The 20,261-nt window shown below is 36.8% G+C and overlaps 1 protein-coding gene across 3 annotated transcripts in view; it reads right to left on the bottom strand.

The window, feature by feature from the left end:
• LOC150090615 (uncharacterized) overlaps positions 1 to 20,261 on the bottom strand; it is a 458,225-nt gene that overhangs the window by 41,562 nt on the left and 396,402 nt on the right. Inside the window, exon 1 of one of the 3 annotated variants that reach the window (XM_090371791.1) lies at positions 14,168 to 14,272. The exons of the other annotated variants lie outside the window; for them this stretch is intronic. Within the exon in view, the coding sequence (XP_090227917.1) occupies positions 14,168 to 14,246 (79 nt within the window). The 5' untranslated portion in view covers positions 14,247 to 14,272. Of the gene's footprint in view, positions 1 to 14,167; positions 14,273 to 20,261 lie in introns of those variants that run through there. 3 annotated transcript variants of the gene reach the window in all.

Consider the following 20,261-nt stretch of genomic DNA (forward strand, 5'->3'; position numbering starts at 1 on the left):
CCTCACTGATTATCCTCAGCGGTTTATGAAGTCAAACCTTGGGAGTTATTACACCTAGATGAGACAGATTTATTACGCCATAATATTGACTTAGACTGGAGTTCCCTGCATTATCCTAATATAAAGTAATTTTGATAACACAATCTACATTATTCCATTTTAAAATATCTACGTAAAGAGATTTTAAATTCATATTTTTCATATATATATTGTGCTGGATCGTTTTATAAGCAATATTGCATTCATGCACCAATCTAGTAGGAGAAGGTTACGAAAGAAACAAGAAAAAGTTTCCCAAAAGGTCTCATGAGATCATACCGTCCTTTCTTCTAGTCGTTTTAAAGAAAGACTTTTTTTGGACTGTAAGCTACATGTGACAAAATTCAAAGGTCAGTATAGTCGATCCACTTACGATAAAAACAAGAACCATCTTCAGATGGTTTTACTATATTTTAAAGAATAATAATAAGAAATAACTACAACGTTACTTTGATAACTCTCTCTGAACTTTGAACGATCATATACCCACATGCATACTGGGACCATCGTTCAACAATGCCAGTAGTGGAATATCTTGCATAAAACTGACCTTTACCATTTCATAAGTATAAATATGGTGTCCAATCGGAATTATTTTATTTTTTTTATTTTTTCTTCTTTTTTATTTTTTTAATTCCAAAAGTCGGTCTAATCTGACCTTTAACACTATTTTTATTAGTTAATAATATTAGTTATAATATATATTAATTATCACGAAAGCGACTGCACATCAACAGAAAAGTAAAAGCAATTACAAGAGTTATTTCAGTGTCTAGCAATCCCAGCCATACTGCTATTGCTTAATCACGCTAGCAACAGTAGCGGTACACGAGCATCGCCAACCCAAAGAGCAGTCAACAGAGCAGCCCCTTGAAAGCGAACACCTCCGCATATCACGCCTGTGACGTGTGGTGCAATGCTGAAACGGAGGAGGTGAACGGCCGCCCGTCCGACATTCAAGGCGCGCGCTCAAGGTTATTAACAGTGCTCAGCACGCAAGTGTTCGGGAGAGGGTAGCTGCGCTTTATCCCCCCTTTTACCTCCCCCCTTCCTCCCAGCTCCGTCGTCCCATCACGACACGTGGCAAGAGAATTCGATCAATGTTTCTCCGTTACCGAATATAACTCTACCTCTCCAGTGGCGGCATAGGAGTGCCGGTTTTTAGCGGAGGAAAGGAAGAAGCAGTATCAGCGGGAAGCATTTAGGTCACTAAATATTTCTCCACACACACACAGAGTTGAGTTAGTGATTAAAGACAGGTAGAGATATGAATGGATTGCCGATCAACTTGAAAATTTCTCCTTCAGTTTTGCATATTGTACAGAGTTCTATCGCTTGATTCAATCAAGACTTATTGTAGTGTTTGTGGATATGAAGACAATAAAAACGGTCCTAAAAAGGAAGGAAAATGATCGTTCCATTTTCCATGATCGGGAAATGGAAAATGGAAAGATTAATTTTTTCAAATGATCTCTCTTCCACAACTGGAAGAATCCTTTAACTTAAGGTTATAGTTGGCCGGTTTCAGGGAGGTTTGGTGTTTTTTGCCGTGAGGTATTACGGGTTTTTCATCCTAAAAACATAATATGCAAATATTCACTAACCTGCTGCTTATATCGCTGTGTTTGGTTTTTATAGAAAATAAATATTATTAGTTTCACAACAATGACAACAAAAAAGTACCATAAAGGACCAAATTATCTGTAACCGAAAAACAAATTCACATATGATTTCTCTATGAGTAGGGGGTTGTAACAGTTCACTAAGGGAGGAATTTACAATCCCTCCACCTTGAAGGCCGATGAAACAGAAATAGCCTATAAACAAGCAGTTTTGTTACTAAAATGATTGGATCCCTTCAAAAATTTCGACAGGAACACGAGGAAAGCAACTGTCGGCCAGTGATGTCTCTTTTTTGAACAGATCACACATGACAAAATGATCATGTTTAGTGCGATATGAACCGGTGTACTGTGACGAAATCCTTTCTGAAAATAGATCGTGTTTTCCACTTGTTTGGGCAAGTTCGAATCCCATTGGAAAAAATCTTAAAGGCCTCTCAATCACCGCTGTAATTAGGATCTCAAAGAGAGAGATTGTTCCCAGTGAGCTATTCCGGAGCAAATCTGCCCGTGGCATAATACAAGATAAAAAATGCCAGTTAATAGACAGATCAACAGCATTCGATACTTGTACTCCAAGAACACTTCAAAACAATCAACCATGCCCAAAATAAAAGGAATAGGCATCCAGGCAACCTTTGGCCTTTCCTATGTAGCTCAGCTGTATTCGTACCCTCATCATGGTAATGAGCAGATCACCCTCATATTTTAAGCATTTCATATGATATGGACTGCCGGCCTTGGCTAAAAGAGAATATTACTTGACCTATTTACGCCTTTCAACCGTAGTACTGTGGTATAAAAAGAATGAAACAGCACTTTAAAGACTTTTACTTTATCATGGCAATAAAAGTTAAAAATGAAATGAATGAACAGTAATTCATGATTCCACTGGTGTATCTTCATCACCACAAGTTTAAAATATAAGAAATCGTACTTCAAGAATAATTGTTTTTTCGGATTGTGAAGCTAAGTGAGTTGTAAATTTTTATTTATTAAAGCTATAGTTTAGCAAAATCATTGAGTATTTTGAAGAAATGCGTGATTTCAAAAAAAGTTATATTCCCTGCCTCGATGACAACAAACACCTCTCGTAGAATGAAGACGAAGCAAGCAAAAAGTCCTTTCTGCAGACCCCTCACATAAAACCAGCAGCCCATAACTTGAACAACCGTTAACCGAAGCGTGAGTTTCGAACACAGAGAGCCGGATTAAGTCGTAGCTTTCTTCGTTTTTGTGGAGAAGGTAAAAGCAGGGGAAGCAGTTTCTTTTCCCGCTCGATTACTGCAGAATGCAAGGCAGACGGCCATGCGCAAACCGTCAGCTGTTCACTTTTAGAACACCTTTGTTGTACCTCTGTGCACATGCCTGGTGGCGAAGATAAAGGTCAAAGGTCTTTTTTCTCCCACCCTCATAGTGATAAACCGTGTCAACACACTGACCTAATGTACTTCGCCATTCAAGATGTCCTTCGCCAGTACACCCGCATCGGTTAACGGCCAGAAAGATAAATTGTCCTTTACAATTCACATACATGTCTGTATTCAACGACACCATAACAGGAAGCGATTTGTTTCAGTCTCCTCAACAAATATCTCCACATCTTCATCATATATATATAACAAAAAAAGTGAACAGCTTCAATGCCTTTGCTCGTCTAAGATTTTTTTATTTCTTCAATGAGCAGCAAAGAAAAATTTCCATCGTTCGACATAGGATGGTCACTTCGGATAGCGTATGCTGCAGAAGGACCACCTACTCGTAGATCAGCTGAGTTTTTTTTTTTTTTTTTCCAGTGCAACAGACCTCATCAATACTCGTATCGAGGAAAGGCTACTGAGGTTTGCACGCTAGGGTGCAGCTGTCCATCATTTGGTATGTTGGCCAGTAGAATAAAAGTTACTCTACTGGATAGTGAAAATAAAAGTTAGTACTGTACTGTACTCCATAAACCAACCATGCATCGATTCCTCGAAAGGGAACAGGTAGTGTCGTATCCGATTAGAAAACTATGGCATGGTTAGGCTTGTTTGAGAGTTAATTCCTATTACTCCTGCCTAAAACAGAGCACCGGAATACATCGGAAGAAAAATTTCAGCAAATTTCTCCATCCGGAACTGTGTAACTCAGCCAGCACAACTCTTTAGCCGAACAAGTCAGAGGAAACCCAAGCTACGTAAAATCATTTCGTAACGAAATACTATGACACTGCATTTACATAAATTTCAGACTTGTCTTGCCTCACTCGACATGCTTCGATCGGTGTTTTTAAAAATAAATTCGAAGAATCTAATAAATATACAACTACGAAAAATACCATGAATAGGCAGATTACAAATAAGGTATCAGTAACGCTTAAAATGTGCAAAAATCTTTAATGAGACTGGTAACGAACAATAAATCTTCTGTGATTTAAGCATTGCCGATACGCTAATTATAAACGTCTTCAAACAGCAGCTCTTTTCGTATGTATAAGTGTCATCAGATTCTCAGAATTTATTTATTAGTAGTAGAGGGGAAGTACTTTTATAGGCTTTATTCACATCGTTATTGAGTTAGTCATTCTCAGGTGAGGGTTGTATGGTTTTCTATATTTTCATTTGTTAAGCGGGATGAAAAACCCAAGTTTTCATCCCGCAAAGCATATGTAGAGGTTGTTCAGAATTTGCGGCAAGGAAACTAAGGCTATACGGCGTCTATGTATTGCAGTGTCTTTAAATTAAATGACCCGACTTACTCGATAAAAGAAGTAAACCGATCATAGCGGATAGTGGATCCAATCGTTGCTTAAAGAAATAACAGATCGCCATGTATTTATTTATTATTCAATGTTTTATATCATAATTGTAGATGAATCTACGCTTACAACAAAGCTATATTCACAGGAAAAGAGATAAAAAATATATATACAATTCCATTCCTAATGGTTAAAGAGGAAGACACAGTACCAGTCTCTAAACCAGTTAAAAAGAATGCCAAGTAGAACGTGAAGATATGGAACATTTCTTTGAATATACGGTCAATATACAAAAACTGGCTTTTTAACTTCTGCTGTCTTCCCTTTAAGAAGAATCACTGATAGTCGGCGATCTTTCTGTCATTTTTTGTTTGAAAGCCGCTGACATAAAGATATCATCTTTAACAACGGACTATGAAAGCAGAACGCATAACTAAATACTATCAACGGAAAGATCGGGTTAAGAAGGCCAAAATAAAGTCTTCAAAGCAGTTTGGTTTACTTGTGGTTTCATGTCAGTGTGTGTTCCGCTACTACCGCCAACGCGCACGCGCCACGGAAGAAAGCAGCGTATTACGTAGCGGCCTGTGGATAATACGGGAAAGGAAAGAAGTGGTGGGGGGGGGGTCTATGCGGACAGGAGAACAGCAGACGGCCACACAGCTCAAGGGAACCGTACTGAAGAGCATATTGAGGTTAGTGGGACAATCACTTTCTCCAGCAGCTGTCATATGAGGGAAATAAGGGGAGAGGAACGTCTGCCAGACCCGAGAGGGTAGGGGCTACCGGTAGGGTCTCGGACGGAGAGGGGTTTTCTGTTTTGTGAAGTATTGCCTTTGGCCGTCACACGTGACAAATGGTGTACCCTCATCAAGTTTTACATTTTCTACCGCGGTTGCTTCGTTTTTGCCAAAGCGAAAGGCAGATGCTGACGGAGGAAGATGGAGGGGTCAACAGACATGTCCGATGTCTCTTTGTTGGGGGGAAACAGCTGCTCTTTCCAACATTAAGCAGATCACCTGTTCTATCTAAAAAACGCACCGCCAGTTTTGTGAATTTTCAAAACTTCATAAAGTCACTCTGATAACAAATCTTAGATGTTTTCATTACCTTAAAGGGGTAATTTTCGTGTGCAATCTCCTCTCATATGGCACCTATGCAAGTGGCATCCTGTAGCAATTTAACTAATGGGGGAACCCATTTAAACAAATAAAAAGTTGGCCTGCAAAACCCAAACAGTCTTGAGCTTGGGACATTTCGTGAATCACTGACAAAATGCTTGCTTCTTCGAATCTGTATACAGCCACAAAAAATTGCATCGTATCCAGAGTATAAAAATACATTTAAGTCAAATACCGTATGGTTACCTTCGTATCCATATTCAAAATTCGGGGATAGTGTGGATAAGGAGAGGGGTCTTTTTAAGAAGAAGTATATAGGACATTTCTTTTTGAAAGACACTGGCATCCGAAAAAATACTTCAGCAAGAGTTACTACAGCATGATAAAAATTTATTTCGTTCATGCGGTAATCCTTTGCACAATCAATATAGCAATTCGATTTTCTATACGAATTCAATTCCCGATGATAATCATGTGACAAACGCACACCGAACAACTAGTGATAAATGAAAGAGATATACAACGCTACTGGAAAAGGAGCAAATCAGAACACTAACACAGATGTCTAAAATGCAATCGGAGAAATGCCATATATCACCCTTTAATAGTTTCATTCTGACCCCTGTAGAAGGCGTATACTCAACTATATAGTATAGAAATAGACAGAGGCCGATGGCTACATAAATCACATCAATAAGAAATGACTGGAGCATAAGAAGCAAAGGGCACATTCAACCACAATCGGTCTGTAGGAGCAATCAAATTGCTATGAATATTTCCAAGTGCTTCACCTGAATGGCCCTTTGCTTCTATTTAGAGAGGGCTGGTAGCCAGTTGTACAGCTGGATATCAAGCGAACGGGGCTGTTTCAATTGGCCCTGCGACCTTTAATGTTAAAGTTCAACAGTCTTTACCGCCTTACGCTTTTGTACCCTTTTAACCCAAGAAAGCCTTACTTTCACTTGAAGAAGTACCGTTTAGCAGGCCTATCCTACAAAACTCCTCCCCACTTCCTGTCCATGGAAGTCAGCCAACCCTAGACACAGCGATTAATCATGAAAGCTTACAGTTCTCGAGCTATTTCTACTCACTTGCTTTGACCTTGACATCAACCCTTTAGTGACTATACCACAAAGCCACAAGAATGATACAAACGTGAAGGACACAGCCCTCACGGAAACGCTAACGCCACAATTTGAAGAACTGAACCACAGTATTATACATGATATGAATCCTTCCTGAAAAGTATAGAGTACGGTACGTCTCAGATGTATAATTCACCATCACCACTTAAAGGTATTCGAATACAAGTAATTAAACAATCAATACACATACACTTGGGATTCGTATTAACTATTCTTTAGAAATATGTATGTATATGTGTAAAATAGACTGAACTTGCACACAAGTCTATTTTTCTAATATCAAATGAAACGAGCGATATTAATAAACTGTATCTATTGTTTATTAACTTCTATAACTATCAATTTATACACGCGAATAAGCATTTTTTTAAATAACAAAATAATCAATCTTCAGCGTACTGATTGTTTTAATCTGTATGCCATAGCGCCCCTGCTTTCTATTTCTTAAACGACAGGTACTGAGATAAATCAGCATTTAAAATATAAATTTTAACATAAACGCATACTGTATTATGGTTTTATTATTTTAGTGTTTGGAATCTTTAAAACGCTTAGAGTTCAAATGATCATAAGATAAACGATCGTAAATAACAAGAAATATCTTAAAAACAATAAATAAGATTAAAAAAACACAAGATTTTTAAAATATTAAATAAGACAAAAATATTAAAAAAATATATATATATACACACACTGTATATATATATACATAACTCCAAAGAATGGTTAATACGAATCCCGCGTGTGTGTGTGTGTGTGTGTGTGTGTGTGTGTGTGTGTGTGAGAATTGTTTAATTAATTATATTTGAATACCTTTAAGTGGTGCTGAATCATCTGAGATTTAAAATTGTGATTTTAAAATTACACAATTTTTTTAAATGTTAAACGATTTAAAAAAATCGCATTTTAGGATTTAAAAAAAAAAACATAAATAAGATTAAAAAAAAAAACCAAATAAGTTTACAAAATCTCAAAAATTCGTTGACTTCAAGAAAAAATACAACAAAATCTAGTTCACTTCCGTGATATCCATTTAGGGTAAAGATAATTCCCTATGAATAAATAAATGCAATAGAACTTTCAATTTTATAATTCCTATCTAAAATAAACTATAAATGACTAATCACTTTGTTTACTAGACACTTGGAAATTACCAAAGAATTCAGATTGAAAAAGACCAAGAGAAAGGAAGATTTGTTGAAAATCTTTTGGTAATCTGAAATTTTTGCTTTTTAAGCAACTGCAGCGATTTACACTGTTTCCTGATTTCTCAGGCATTCAGATAACACTTTTTCATTAACATTACCTTCAAAGCAGTCTTCGGCCGAAACGAGAACACGTGCGGCACGTGGTGTCATTGACTTTCACCATATCGATCGGTCTCCAGGTTCCATCACGTGGCAAGAGAGAGATATTTACCGAGCGATGCCAGACAGTGGATCGATCGGCCAAGTAAGGAAGCTACTGCTAAAGCGGAAGTGCAGAAGGTAGCAAGTGAATCGAACCCCAGCTTTGTGTTTATTTCTGTGGACATGTCTGCAAGCAAGTAGCTGAACATTACCGCTGTGCAAAAGAGCTTCAGAAATCCATTAAACGGCAAAGGGCAGACACACCAGTTGGTTTCATCGTAAATGGTGCTATACTGGGAAAGAAATTTATGGTGTTTCCCAGAATGCAACATTCTCATTGAATTACTGAGACCTCTGTAATTTAAAAGAATTCACAACGCACATTCCGATTTTCCAATTCTATTGATTTGCAAGCTCTGGGTAATTAGCACCTGCAAGTTAATGAATCATTAATATGCTATTTAGCCAGACACACAAAACCAACACAACAGCAACCAACTTCATCGGCATGCTCTGAGTTGTTTCGGTAAAAAATATCGAACTTTTGACAGCGGTCTACCACCATGGATGAAACATGGGTTTAACACAAGATCAAACGATAATCGTTGGGTCCATCTTGTAGATATCTTCGTACCAGTGTTGAATTTAATGAGTTGGGATGTTCCGGAAGAGAAATTATTCACTCCAAAAGATGAAACTTTTCATCCCGGTATAAAATTTGCATTTCTTTAAGTCAAGTCAGAACTTGATTATTCACCTCTTCTCACTTAAAATTTCCCCTCCATGATGAAAAACAGGTTTCATGTATCATTCTTTTATATTGGCATTAGGTCACACTAATGCCAATGCTCAATTAGTATTTAATTAAATCAGTTCAAACAATTATTACTGTTAGCTCCATTAATCGAGAGTGGTTCTCATCCGACGCCATTTTCACTGAAGGAATCAGGGCATTTATGTCCACCTGTGTACTTTCTACTTCTGAATTTCACTCAACGGCTCATCTCCTTAATAATTCTCTGTATTACTGAACTATAGAAGGAAACGCTCTTCCCCCCCCCTTTATAAACATACTTGTTTCCAACTTCCTCTTCCTTTACTTAGCTTTATCGGTAACCTTAATCAGCAAACCAAGGAACAGTTAAAATGGAGCAAATCAGTGGGAAAACAAACGAATCAGTGCATCTCCAAAACATGTCGCCAGTTTTGCTTGTTCTCATCGGTTACTTTGACCTGAAAGTTCATCCAAGTGGCACCAAACGAAACTGCTGAGTAAAAATAGACCCATGCTGTTTCGAAGAGATCGATACCTTGGCTTATGGAGAGCAGTGACAATACCCTTTCTTCTTTATTCTGTTATGTGGGTCAGTAGGTCGGCATCAACTGGCACCGTTAATATACATAAGAAGATCGGTAGTGAGTGGGCGCAAGTTACACCATTTAACTTCCCAGTATAAAGTTGACAGAAGTTAAAGAACAGGAACAGTTCTTCTGTTAGTGGTGTGTTGTTTAAGTGAGGTCTTCTGGCAGCCATAACTACTCATCCATCCCTTCCAACGATCAAGTACCTGGCAGACTGCCAAGCAGAAGAGAACAGTCTGCAAGTGGACAATTGCTTATCATGGTCCTTCACAAGCCAATGTCGTACTCTAGTTCATGAGTTGACACACTGCAGTCGATAAAAACGAAATACTGATTATTATACGAATCGATACAATATTCAGGATATGCAAATGTCTTCCTACTCCAAAATATTCATGCTCTTTAGCCTCGAGATCTGCCAACAATAACTGGAACATGTGACTGACCTGATGTATTAATGGTTGGAATTGATGCGTCGATCCCTGTCATTGATCTATCCATTACTGAAAGCCTATCATATATGGTGGTTTCTTAATTATTAGGAATCCAATTTAACTACAACACAAGAAATTGTCCATCCTATTTCACCACAAACTGTTCATACTCTTGCTATTATTTCACCACAAACTGTTCAAACTCTTCCTATTATTTCACCACAGAAGTGCCACCTTTGGTAAAAGAAAAGGTAACTGAATAGTTACCTTTACTATGAAAATTAAATTGAACTTACCTTTGAATAAGCTCAATTTATATGAAGACTCTAAACCTTTTAAAAACCACATGATTTGAGCTGCAGCGATATCTCTTATTGTTTTATTTATCCTGTTTACATGACATCATCATCATCATCATCAGCCATTTTCAATCCACTGCAGGATGAAGGCCTCTCCAGCAACTTTCCAGTTCCTTCTGTTTTGAGCACCGGCCATCCATTTACTACTCAAAAACTCATGAATTTCATCTATCCATTGACAGTGTCTCCTAATTTCAGACAGCTTGGAAGACGCGACATGCAGAGTTCTCTACCAGCAGCTAATGACTGGGTCACGGTTGATCTTAATTCATGACATACCTTCATTATAGCATATAATGACATCTTTACTGCATACAGTAATTATGTTAAAAATTGCAGAGTCTACCAATGCTACAATGCCAATATTTAATTCTATAAACAAAAAGAATTATTACCTAAAGAATAAAATACTCAAAGGAGGGTAATAAGCCGATACAGTTGCTGTTTAGAATATACACAAAGCAGCTTAGGCCATGAGGTGTCAGTATATCGTGTCTGAAATTTTCATGAGTTTTAAGGGATGAAAAACCCGTGATTCGGGTGTGGGGGGGGAAGAGTCGCAAAGAGTTCCGAAGCAAACTCGGGGTGGGAAAGAACACCTTTTCTCTTTTTTAATGCCCCTGCTACCTTCAGAGACACTTACAATGAATAATGATACGAGTCACTCCAGTTCAAAGAAATAATTATCACCAGTTAATTTAATATAATAGAAACAACGAGAAGCTAACATAATCCAGATATTCTACTAATTCCATTTATTTCATCTTCTTTTATTCTTATACTGGATAATTTAACTTATTAAATTCACAATGATGCAACATACTGTAAATGATGAATCACCATCTTTAGCTGTATTACAGATAAATAATTTGTATCATTAATGAATAATTTTAACCTAATAAAGTTGGCGTGTCACGAACAAAGTTTTACAAGTTGATTTATAAATGCTCTTGAAATCATATTCGACTAATACTCATTCCAAGGTGACCATGAAACAGTGGCTTTTTCTCCAACAATGCAATTGCTATTAACCTGTCAAACACAAAACGCGTGTGCACCAACTAGAAGCTGTGTGTCAGTTACGTGGTAAAACTGGATGGAAGACCCGGGTGGCCTTGAGCCACTGAGCCAATGACCTGCAGAAGGTTAGAAAAATGGCGGCGCTCTAAACGCAGCGATGTGGCCTTCAAAATTCGTTCTACAAATGCGCTTACTGTAAATATCAGTAAACGTTAGTGCAACTGTATTTCTGTAGCAAGCTAGCACGTTAGATAAAACCTTTGAAACGGTCCCTTCTAGGGGAAAATACGCACCTGTCGCAGTGCTCAACAATTGTATGGATTCATACTCTACAATCTACATGAAAAAGTGAGCGACACAAAAGAGCGCTTCTGTTGTTTAAAAGTCAGAGAGAAAGTATACCGCAATTATGGATTAAATTAACACGCAAGTAACTGAACGAATGAAAGAGAGGAATTAATCAATTTTCATCGTCATCATAACAATAGATGATCCGGGGATTTCTCTAAGCAGGGGCTCTCAGACCTTTTTCCTTTAGTATCCTCGGGAGTGATGGTTAGCCACTACTGAGAGTGCTCCAAATACTCGTCAGTAGTGGTTCCATGTCAGGAGACATCCATTTTGATTGCTTTAGACTTTGCACCAAGGCAGTTCAGGCCACAGGGTGTCGGGGTATCGTGTCTGTAAATTGCATGAATTCTGTGGTCAGTTTACCATGCAAGCCTCACCTGAGACAGACTAACTTGGTCACAGTGTGATAAACACCGCGGGGGCTCATTATCTTCAAGAAATAAACAACATAACTTTCTTAAGAATATTAGGAGTTCATGATCTTGAGTCAATTATAAACTAACAATTTCTAAAACAAAGTTACCAACCTATGGAAAAAGGCAACATACAACTATTAATTAATAATGGCATTTGATTATTTAATTAATCAAGTATTAATAATTACACACCACAGTGACTGATTACTGAATTAGAGATAAATATGTAAGATGGTGCATCTTACATCTTTATAAACCATCTTACATTTTTTACTTCCATGCAAAAACAAAACAAAACAAAGAAAAAAAAAACTACAGTGGTACTTGATCTCTAATGACATCTGACTAAAACGACCTTTAAATAAGCTCCATTACACCAACAATCCTCTTTTCTTTCTGCTCTGGTTTCGGAGCTTTTACAATGTCGTCCTGATTAAGTCATAAGGTAGAAGGTCGAAGAGAGTGACCGGAATTTTCACACTGAAATAGTTGGAAAGTAGGCCATGGTAAAACGAGTCGCTTCGCTGGATAATCAGAGGACTGCACTGAATAAGGTGTTACGGTAACGTTCGCGCATTAATCGTATCTACAGAGTGAGTTTACATAACGGAAATGTTTTTTTTTTCCAATATAGTTCACATAGTATAGAAATTTTACCTAAAATGGTATTATAAAACTTAAAATAAAACAAAAATTAGGGGTTATTCAAAGCTGAATTCAGATACCCTATCAACGGGAAGAGGTAAAATGTACGGGGGGGAAGGGAAATAAATTTAGCTAAGGACACGAAGAGCAGTATATGCGTCTGTAAATTACCTTTCTGATTTCGGGATGAAAACTCCAAGTTTCCAGATTTAAAAATACTTCAAAACTCTCCCGAAACCAAGTAATTAAGCTCGGTATGGAAAAAAAAATCCATAAAAGTTCCTCGCATTCTGATGGGAATCGAACCCAGGCCACACTGTGAAAACAGCGCGTACGCACTGGACCTGTAGTCCAATAAAATTGCATGCAATGCAGCGTATTCTATTTTACTAAGTTCAAATTCAAAGGAAATTTGCAAGTCATTTCAAAGAGACATAATATCTCTTTGAAACGTTGTCAGTGTACTAAAATAACTGACAACTTTCACTTTTGAATAAAGGAACGGATGCGGTGTCTAACTTTTGTCCGCTGAAGCAGCCATACACGTTTATTAAAAAAAAAATACATAATTAGTTGTTTTAACTGCGTGTATATATATATATATACGTTTAAATACAGATGAAAGTTATATGGCACCGTACTACTAACAACTTACATAAATCTTGTGATCAGCCAAGCTTTACACCGGTTGTAAGAGAAGGGGGAAGTTGGGGGAGAAGGAAGTCTGGGAGAAAGTAGGTCAGTGTGTGAGTGCAATTTTTTTTTAAACTGAACGTAAGGGGCCAATTAAGGGGAAAAAGAGGTAGTGAGGTGCGACAGAGAAATAATAATAAAAAAAAAAAAACGTTCATCGAAAAATCGGCAATATACTTTGGGAATTATTAAAGGGATAACATGAATCAGAGCTGTACTACTCAATATGTTCTACGTTGATAATAATATTAGTAAAATATTATTATTATTATTATTAACTCCTCTTATTATTATTTTACTAATAAAGGGATAACGAAAATCCTTGTGTATTCTCTGAGTGTGGCTTACAACTATAATCTATCGATGAGAAATACTATTATACAGGTGTCCAATACCTAAACGGAATCTTTTTATTTAGTTTTTTAAGATACTAAAGGTATTATGAACATTACAGGCAAAGGTGTTTTGGGGAAAAGGTATTTAAAGGTTTTGAATTCAAATGTATTTAAGGGTTTTGGAATGCAAAGGTATTTAATGGTTTAGGGTGCACAATTATTTAAGGTGCTACAATTAAGGGTGCTACAATTTTCCTTACAGATATTCTTTATACAAATATACATAAATTGATCCTACACACATAATTCAGAATTAATTACACCAATCAACCTAAAATATCTGATTGTAAAATTTTTACAACTGTTACGACAGTCACTATTAAAAATTTAAAAAGGTAAATAATGCACCAACATATATTTTTCATTGAGCATTTAAGCATTAATGAAGATATCAGCATGATTTGCTGACTGTTTTACGTTGAAAATATGCAAGTAAAATATACTTCCATCAGCAACATGCAATATACAAACAAACTTACGATATCGCCTCATAAGGGACTTTTTATACGTGGAGTACTTTTTCTCCTCATCACTTCGCATTTCGATATCCTCACCCATGATATTGTCACAAGGGGGAAAAGGGTGGGAAAAGGAAACCTTTGGTTTTTTTTTTTTTTTTTTTTTTTCTTAGAACACAACAAGCCAACTACGGTCCAAATTCCAAAAGTCAAAGAATGGTGAAATTAATTTTACTGTTTGTATTTCCAAAGGACGCTCCTATGTTTGAAGGAGCCACATAATGAAACGGTCTCCAGGTAAGGCAGTCCAAAGCTACAATTTCTCCAAAGGGCATTAAATATCAACACCTTCTTCCTTAAAAAAAAACTGAGGTACTAAGAGAACAGAATCAGATTCTAGTTCACATAACACGTTGCCAAAGCTAGCGCGTGGTAACCTCAGGCCGAAAAAGATACAACGTGCTCCTTCGCACAAGCGTTAAGTCTAACTGAATGAGACTGCAGGAGACGATCGCTAACTAGCTACAACAGCCGTACCGTTCAGGACACGGAGCGCATGTTACTAAGGCAGTCGGCCACGCCGCTCCCCCTAGCGGTAAAAGGATGAATGTGCGATGGCTGGGAGATGTGCTTTGCCTGCTACAGCAATGTCGACGGCTGAGAGATACATTCCCGTAATGGCATCGCTCATCGTGTCGACCACCGCTTGTGAAACGGTTTCCGGCCGGGCTAAGCATTTAAACTACCTTAATAATCACCAAGAGGCAAAGTACTTGCATCTCAACTAAAAGGCTTCTTATGAAGTGCTAGAATTAAAAAAAATAAATAATAAAATGATATCCTTAAGCCGTTTTTTGGCTTGTGTATGTGTGTTGTGTTTGGAATCCACCTTTAGGCAACAAAGGAAGATTGGAAAAGGAAAAACGTGTAATTATAAAATCAAGTTACGTGAGGACAAAATGGAAGAAAGGCTCTTAGCTTAAATTTCGTGTGTGTGTTTGAGTTTACTTTGCATGAGCTAAAATATTTTAGCGATTAAGCAAATTGACTTGATTTTTAAAATACTGAACAGTACGACGTGTTTGTCCACTTTTATGCTTTATTTATCGAGTGAGACAGTTTGTGGATGTTTGAATTTCTGTTTGAACGAACTTATGCCAAGACCAAAAATTTTGCTTTCGCGGGAACTTGGTTTACGTGCATTCAGTATAGTTCTGTATCTTCTATTATTCATTTCAAAAAAATGTGAGCAATCACACTTTTTCCATAAGATGATTATTAATCCATTCTAAAATAACCATCAAGGACTGGTAAAGCTATCAAAACAACAGGTGTTAAAAACGGACAAAATCTTTGACAAAATATATAATAACTCTACCATCATTTCAAGTATACCTCTGTCAAAAAAGATCCATCACAACCAATTTAATATTTCTTTGGACAACGATCAATACACTTTAGAAATCAAAAACATAATAATATGCAAGCTAGGTGGTAAATGATTCTCATCAACATGTGCAATACCACCACTTTGCTTATCGGAGGCTTGAAGTGTTTAGTCTCTAGAGCAAAGTTTCCGGCATCCCCCCCTTACTTCTCCTTCAACCCATGCACAGTACTAAGTACTATAGGTTTTGATACCTTTCGTGTTTGGGGGTTTCATAAAAAAAAAACATAAAAATATAATAAATACAGTAATACACAACTTTGAAAACTTAAAAGATTCTCAGTTTAGCTTCAAGCATTATGCACTAAAGCCGTCATCTGAAATTCAAAAATGCAGAGTTAACCAGACTGGTAAACAACTATTCAAACCAGACAGAACTACAGACATCAGAAGACTTAAGGATAATCTTCGATGCAAATGGATTCTCTGATGAAACACGTAATTAGGATTACAACCTATGCGCTTCGAGTATTTGGATTTTTAAGACGATACTCCATTAACCTTCCAAGCCAACAAGTTCTCATCCGACTTGATAAACTTATCGAGCTTGTTTATTTGTTTAGCATGTTTCTCAACTGAGAAACCTTCACCTACAATAACTTCTGGATGCAATATGTAAATTTACATTACGCAAAAAAAAGAATCTCATTAGAAAACTCTCACGGGGGAAAAAAATTGGAAAATTAATGAATTGTTTCGTAGCAGATTTAAATTAGCGAAAAAATCCAAAGTTTGTTTGATATTTTAATATATAAAAATCACTACTTAGCGAACGTAAAAGCGATAATGTCTACGAGAAGCCGACAGACATGCCCTCGTGGGTAGTACAGTTGGTAGAATCGTCGTTCTCCGAACTTAGATCTTTTCCACACCGGGTGGAAAAGACCTGAATTGAAGTCCTTTCAATGACGTGAGGAATTTTTATGGGCCTTTTACACACGTTGATAATTGGCTGAATTAGTCGGTTTCAGGCGAGGATAGCATATCTTTTTCTCCTGGAACCTCGAGTTTTTGTCCAATAAACAGAAAATCATCACAGAACACAAGCAATTTACAGACAGTATACGCGGAGCAATATGGCCTTAGTCGCCGATGCTCCTACAATCCTACTACAACAACAAAAACAAATTCATCTCCTATTTTAGGGTTCTCCAAATGACCTTTATAAAGCATTCAAACGTTTCTATTGAATAGTTTAAAATTGTGGCGCTCTGGAGAACAAACTTTCTTCAAGTTATGCTTATCGTCAATGAGGAATGTGCACGTTCAGTACATCAAGTATCTGAGCACAGAGATGGCTCAACTTTTAAGATAAGGTTCTTTTTGCTGTAAAATGCTGAGCTTATAACACGTTGCAAATCTCTATTTGTTCGCCCACTTCTGACAAGTTTTACTCATTCGTAAATTTTTGCTCAACGATCATACTTCATACATCTGCTTTATCCTTCTACAGATTCTACTTGTTTTATCCTTCAGTAGTTTTAAAAAAATTAATTTATGGGCGCTGCTCGATACTGGTATAAAATTACAAGGAAGGTTCCATCTTAATAAGCAAACTACTTACGATACGACAATTTTAAAGCTGAGTAAATGTGGTTGCAGTGGCAGCAAATATACCTCGATGTTAGCTACAGTTAGTGTGTTGTTACAGCTTGTCTAATTCTGCTGTGTTAACTGTCAAGACTTGATTATTTGTTTGCGTCTCGCTCTTCCGGGAGCAGGCTTGTCGGTCTATGCAATGCAAGAGAAAGCTTAGCTGCTGGTAGAAGTTGGCGGGAGGTCTGTGACGAATTCCACTAGATCTCTCGCTCTCCCTAAAAGCCAAAGACAAGCGATAAGTTCGTTGGGAATTTATTGCGGCGTTTTAAGGATGCTGAAAGCAGTGCAGACAGGCCTCCATGTGGACTTCCTTGAATATGCACAATAGATATGATGCATCAGCAACTTGACATGAATGAGCACACCTCATCCACCCAAAAGTCCTCAAGAAACAGGAATTAGTTGCAGGTATAAGTATGAGGAGAGTGGAGTTAATTATAACAATGGTATGCAGGTATGAGGAGAGTGGAGTTAATTATAACAATGTTTTGTATTTAGTTCCATAATGACGAGTCTGAAACTCAAAAGATTCAAATTTACGTACAAGAAACAATTTTCGTGTCAGATTGGAGTAATTAGAAAAATTAATATACATAGGGATTCTGCTATAAGAACTCTTTTATTCTTCATAGGGCTTCCGCTAACTTCTACCAGCAGCTAAGTTTTCTCTTGAACTGCATAGACCGACATTCGTGCTCCCGAATGGCTTCACAATCACTTTGTAGAAGTAAAATCATTCACAAGGAAAATTTAAACGCAAGTGAAAACAATAAGGTATTTTTATTGTGATAAAGATGCCTTAATGTTTTAATTAAAATTATGAGGTTTCATTTCATTATAAGGGATTTTTTCACGACGTAGATGAGTTGGTCTCAGACGAGGATAGCGGGGTTTTACGCCCGGAATAAAGGTTTTTCATCCAAGAATTTTGAAGTGTTACGAACCAGGTCTCCTGAATCAGACAAACCGGCTACAGAATACACGTAAGTTAAAAACACAATATACTGACGTCTCCTATGCTTAGCTGCTATGGCGCTTAACATACATTATATTACGATATTTTTATTCATTTAGAATCAAGGACAGGAAGCGTCAAAATGTGTTCCACAACAATAGCCAAAAGGCTATCAAAAAGTAAAAATAACAGTATATCTAGGAATAAAATCTGTAGGCGAAGTGGGAAGAATTAAAAAGTTAACTTACACAGAGACAGAAGTTGCTTCAATACTCTCATTAAATTTGCTACTTGTGACAAGGCCCTCGTGGGTAGCACAGTTGGTAGAATCGCCATCCACCGGGTGGAAAAGACTTGAGTTCGAATCCCGTAGATAACGTGAGGAATTTTTACAAGCCTTTTTTTACAACGTGGCTGAGTTAGTTGGTCTCAGGCGAGGGTAGCATGGTTTTTCTTCCAGCAAAAGAAAATCTATCCCAGAACACACACCCAATTTACAGATAATATACATGAAGCAATATGACCTTAGTCGCTAATGCTCCTAAACCCCACAACAACAACTTCTGACGAGAAATTCAAAAAATATTTCTACCCTTTGAGAGAAAAGAAATGATGAACTATAGCTCATTAAATTTATAATTATTAATGTTAGCACAACTGAAGTTTGTTCTTTAAAAAATCATTGTTTGTGTTCATATTATAATTTATATAAATCATATTATTTGTTTTGAACTCTTATATTCCATTTCTATTTAAATATAAACATTTTGGTACAATTTTCTTTTATTATTTTTGTCATATTTTTGTCCAGGTCTCCTGAATAGGAGACCTGGATCGTAACAGATATGCTAAAAAAAAGTATAAATTTTTTATCCCTAAAAATTCTGCACAGCTCAAGAGTTACAAAGATGATAATCATAGAAGTGAAGTTTGAGAGCGGATATCGTTGATGGAAATATAGAACCCGGCTGTTCTTTAAAATATCTGCTTCAGCGATGCGTGAAGAACGAAACAACAACAACAATAACAAAAAAACTTCACGATGTATCCTGAACAAACAGACAAGGGTAAAAGATTAACAAGGAATTCATCTGGAACATCAAATGTAAACATTCAGGCTGCTTACAGGTAGCATTTTATTTGAATGAAATTGTCAACAACACATTTACCGGTATTGGAGATGAAAATCTCCATTGGCCGGAAGATACTCATTCTCAAACCGAGTCATGGATTACATTTTGAGTAATCATCATGGATAAACGATTACAGAGCCGCATTTTTTTTTTTGATGATTCTGTAAATCGGTATTCGTGTACGATAAATATTTTTAAAGGCGTGTTGGAAAAGTACAATTTTGCAATTATGTAACAATGTTCTTTGTAATTATATTCAAATGCATTTTATTCATCCTATAATTGTAAAGCCTCCTAGCTAGATGGTTATTCCAGGAACGCACCTTAGGTAATAAACTGATTTAACAAAAATAAAAGAAACACTTCACTGAATATCCATGTGGAGAGCACAGCTCATATAATCGCTGTCCCTCCATACCATCTGGAAAATGCTTGGGTTTGAATTCCATCAAGACGTCAAGAGTTTCTTTGAGGCAAATCGACCATATAATATAATGTAATGTACACTGACGCTCCATGGCCTTAATTGCTTTGACGCAAACACAAAAAACCTCACAAAGTAACTCAGCTTGAGCGAACAAATATACAAGAGTAAAAGGTTAACAAGGAATTCAGCTCGAATATCTAATGTAAACATTAAATAAATTTTCTTATGGGAATATAGGCTCTATATACAGGGTGTTTCATAACATGCGGATCGTACTTTCAGGATCGATTCAGTCGATCCTGAAAGTATGATCAATGAAAAAAGTTCATAATAAATGAATGAATAATAATATGAATTCTTTTAATGTGTTTATATGAACATATGAAAACCCATCCGATTCTGAACGATTGCAGAGCTGCGGCTGTTTGAATTTTATTATTATTATTTTTTTGAAAATACCATGGCTATTTTTATAAGATTCAAACAGACATAACTCGGTAATCATTCAGAATCGGACACACATTTATACGAACTTTTTTCATTGTTTCCAGGTC

Source organism: Mastigoproctus giganteus, chromosome 1, assembly GCF_048544385.1.
Source record: "Mastigoproctus giganteus isolate SK-2022 chromosome 1, ASM4854438v1, whole genome shotgun sequence".
Lineage (NCBI taxonomy): Eukaryota > Metazoa > Arthropoda > Arachnida > Uropygi > Thelyphonidae > Mastigoproctus > Mastigoproctus giganteus.